At 54.4% G+C, this 3960-nt stretch overlaps 1 protein-coding gene across 1 annotated transcript in view; it reads left to right on the forward strand.

Moving 5' to 3' along the window:
- LOC113209455 (uncharacterized) overlaps window positions 1-3960 on the forward strand; it is a 132512-nt gene that overhangs the window by 119980 nt on the left and 8572 nt on the right. The window contains exons 3-4 of the mRNA XM_052266577.1: window positions 458-792; window positions 2828-3146. Of these exons, the coding sequence (XP_052122537.1) occupies window positions 458-792; window positions 2828-3146 (654 nt within the window). The remainder of the gene's footprint in view (window positions 1-457; window positions 793-2827; window positions 3147-3960) is intronic.

Consider the following 3960-nt stretch of genomic DNA (forward strand, 5'->3'; position numbering starts at 1 on the left):
TAAATTTAATGCACTTCGCTCAGCTACCCCGTGCACAATGTTAACGCACGGGGCCCTACGTTGGATATTGAGGATATTAGTGACTACGCTTCCAGCGTGTTCCGCCTTAACAAAGAGGAGCAGCCCCATCGCTTCATGCTATTTCCTCGGACAGGCGATGGATGTCGGTGCCAATCTCGGTCCCTGTCCCATACTCATGTGAGGCCATTTCACAGCGAAAACAAACAGGACTCAGTGTCTGTATAAAGGCACACAATTATTGTGCAAAGGAACTAAAACTTTTGAGGCAATTTTATGAATTCTAGAAATGTAAATTTTTACAGTGTATAGAGTGTTTCGAGGCGACGCGAAAGTCAACACTCGGTGTCTTCATAAAGGCACGAAAGTATTGATTTTGTTTTTCAAGTTTCCCAATCCCAACAGTTGTTAAATGCGTTTCTTTTCCTCTCTGCTGCAGTCAGCCGGGGCGGCGCGGCCGGCGCGTGGTGGACGGCGGACTTCGTGTGGACGGCGGTGCAGGCGCTGGGCATCGGGCTGGTCGGCGTGCTGGGCGTGGTGGTGAACGTGCTGTGCGCGCTCATCTGGAGCGGGCGGCCCGCGCTGCGCAGCCACTCGACGCGCTACGTGTACAACATGCTGGCCGCCAACCTGCTGTGCGCCGCGCTGCTCGCGCCCCTGGACGTGGTGGTGCTGCTGGTGGCGCCGCCGCTGCCGCCGCCGCCGCCGGACCTGCAGGCGGCCGCCGACCTGCTGTGGCCGAGCGCCGCCGTGGCCGCCGCCGCCGACCCCCAGGTGAGTTGCCCCCCCGCGCAGGTCCCCTCCGCCGTTTGTCCTCATCACCGCCCAGTCGCGACGGGACGTCTCTCTCTAGCGTCCTCCCGTGACCCGGCACACGGCAAAAACGCCCGCTTGGAAAGTACCCCTTGGGCTTCAAAGGCGAAAGCGCTCCTGACTAGTCTCGGTTTTACTGCACACATGACGAGACGAGTGGGTGGGGTGAGGTCGACTTTTACACAAATCCCCTACCGCATTTCAGACTAAGCCGTTAGTCATTTATACCAGACCGTACTTGTAAACTCTGTGGCATTTTTGCATACCAATGTTTTGGCCGAGGTGCCAAACAACTCCGGGAATCATGTGTACACCTGCCCTGGGAATCATCAGCATAAAAATTGATCGCGAAATCAACAGAAATCGCTGAAACTAAATGGGAAACTAGACGAACTGGTACAAATTAGCCGAAACAAGCGTTTTATACCACTAAAATCCCTAAGGAATGAATATAAGCGGACGGGAATCACTGGGAATCAAAAATTTGGGGAGTCATGTGCACACGTCAAAATGTAGTTATCGCCCCCTTGGTTTTGGCGTTACTTTTGAATGCCATAACTTTGCATCTTTAAACTCCACATTTTGACATCCCTCCAAAAAATAACTATTTTTGGTGTCTTTGAGTGCCAAATATTGGCGTTTCTTTTGATAGGAACGCAGCTTTCTGGCATTCAAAACGAAAGACTAAAATGTTGATAAATATTTATCTTTGTCTTTATAAAGACCCTAGAGTTTACCGTTGTGTACCGTTGTCATACTGCCCGGCGTGCGCGGAAGAGAGGTGGGTGGGAACAGCGTGGATCGTAGCCACTAGTCAACGACTCAGTTGAGCCGTGTACAGAGTATTATGGTATTATGTTTCGTTTTATACGGGTTGGGGTATATGAAGTGTCTTTTATTATATTATGGGGTGTTATGAAATTTTGTGTAGGTGGGTACCGGGTACCGTGTAAGCAGTTGCGAGTCGGTGACCTTTCGGCCGGCCGCCTGTTCCATTTTAGAGCTGAGGTCCTGGTGGGTAAACTACAGTAAACTGTGCTCCTAGCTGTGCGAACACCGCACGCCGGCGCCCGCCTTTCTACAAGAAAAGTAGTGTGTTCTTTTTAGCAGATGATACCTTGAAACACTTTAGATTTAACTTAAAAATTATACATAAATAATAATATCAAGGTATCAGCAGCTTTAACTCTCGATATGGTAAAAGAGTGAAAGCAAACTAAAGGAGAAGAGACCTAGCGCAAACCAGCAAACACAAACAGCATCAACAATAATTTTGGGCGCTGGGGGACTGGCTGTCGCGCTGAAGCCTTTTGCTTTCGCGTTATCCCCTCCCTTCAACAATACTACACCAGGCAGGGGAGTTCTGGGCTGGGACTGGGAGGCCCCATCCCTGCCCAACAATACTGGGCTACCGACGCCGGCCGCTCTGCCCGCCCCTTATCTTCCCCTCTACGCCGCTAGTCCGCCGAATTACAAGATTGCAAGTAACAAGCAGCCTTAAACAGCTCAATAGGAGAGAAAATTAGAAGACAGACCTATTCTTAAATCTTAAATTTGTATCATCTGCTTTCAAGATAGATTCTTGGTTTAGATTTTTTTAACATAAGGGCTATTTCAGAGCGGGCATCCGTCAGTGACGGCACGAAAACACACACTGTTGTAGGCGAATGAGAGGTCTACAAATTGTTGAGACGCATGAATGCACGCGTAGTCTCGAGACGCATCCACCGATACACTCGCTGTGTCTCCTGCATTAGCCATTCGGCAACAATTTGCAGCAAATAGTGTCGTCACTAACGGACACAAAACAAAACCCGATTTTACTCTGAAAACCTAATATTTAACGAATACTTCCCCGCGTCTCATTTTTACCCGCCCTGACCGGTCAGGGCTCTATCTCAAACTAACATTTTCTGTCAAATGCTTTCGAACGTCTACGCTATGAAATACTGTTTCGCCACGTTTTTGAAACATCCTTTCTTCCGGATTGTCGCAGGTGTCGGAGGGCGGCGGCGTGGCTGCGGCAGCGCTGGTGCAGGCCGCGGACGAGGTGTGGGGCCGGCCCTGGGAGCTGTGGCTGCGCGAGGTGACGCGCTTCGCCCAGAGCGTGGCCGTGCAAGTGTCGGTGTTCTCCGTGCTGCTGGTGGCGCTGGACCGCCACAAGGCCGTGCTCTCGCCGCTGCACTACCACCGCATGGCCACTCGCCAGCGCTCCACCATCCTCATCGTGTCCAACTGGCTGGTCACGCCGCTCATGACGCTTCTCTTCCAGACCAGGCTCGTCCCCTACTCGCAGTGGATCCACTTCGCCATAGGTCAGTGCACACGGCGACGCCCGCGCCCCTCCCCAGCAAGCGCACTTCTTATTTCAATGTCATTGCCAGATCACGCCCCATGAGAGCCCGCCGAAGGCAAGCTGTTCCTGTCACGCCGCGCGCCCGCGCGCCCCACGGCCCTACTCCACCCCACCCCACCCCACCGCGCTGTGCCCCGCAACGGAAGTGCGAGCACGACCTCGACCCTCTTTTTATTCTTCTTTTTTTTCTCATTTTTATTTTTTGCCCGTACGCTTGCGCTATTCCATTCCTTGCTGCCTCAATTGTGCAAAGTGAGTACTGAACCGTGGTGAGCAGAGTGGCGCGGGGCGGCGGTCGCGCGGGACTCTATTACGGCGCTGTGCGGACGCCGCCGTCACGCCCCCGTCACGTGTGCCGCTTGTGCGCCGCTATCACATCGATGCCCGCGAAGGAGAAGGACGGGGGGGGTGAGGGGGGTAAACGGCAGACAGCCTCACCGCCTCTGGGGCAATCCTGTTGGAAGGACAATATGGGCGGGGCTGCGCCGGGGCTGCGGGTAGCAGGTGTCTCGGATGCTGCGAGCAGGGGCTGTGCCATGCCCCGCGGGGCCAGGGTGGTGGCGCTGCCTGGAGCAGGGCGTGGCGTGGCGCGGAGCGTCGCGCTGGCCCGACGGGACGCAACCTTTCAAACCGTAATACACTCCCTTGTCCTCGCCCGCCCCGCGCCGCCCCCCGGCCTGACCCCAAAAAGGAAGTTTGCCGGCGCGCGGACATGGCGGGGACAAACTTGGCCCACATAGCCTGGGTCTGGGTGCGGCACGGCGAGGTGCCGA

This window comes from Frankliniella occidentalis, unplaced genomic scaffold (genome assembly GCF_000697945.3).
Source record: "Frankliniella occidentalis isolate FOCC.00 unplaced genomic scaffold, Focc_3.1 Scaffold40, whole genome shotgun sequence".
Classification (NCBI taxonomy): domain Eukaryota; kingdom Metazoa; phylum Arthropoda; class Insecta; order Thysanoptera; family Thripidae; genus Frankliniella; species Frankliniella occidentalis.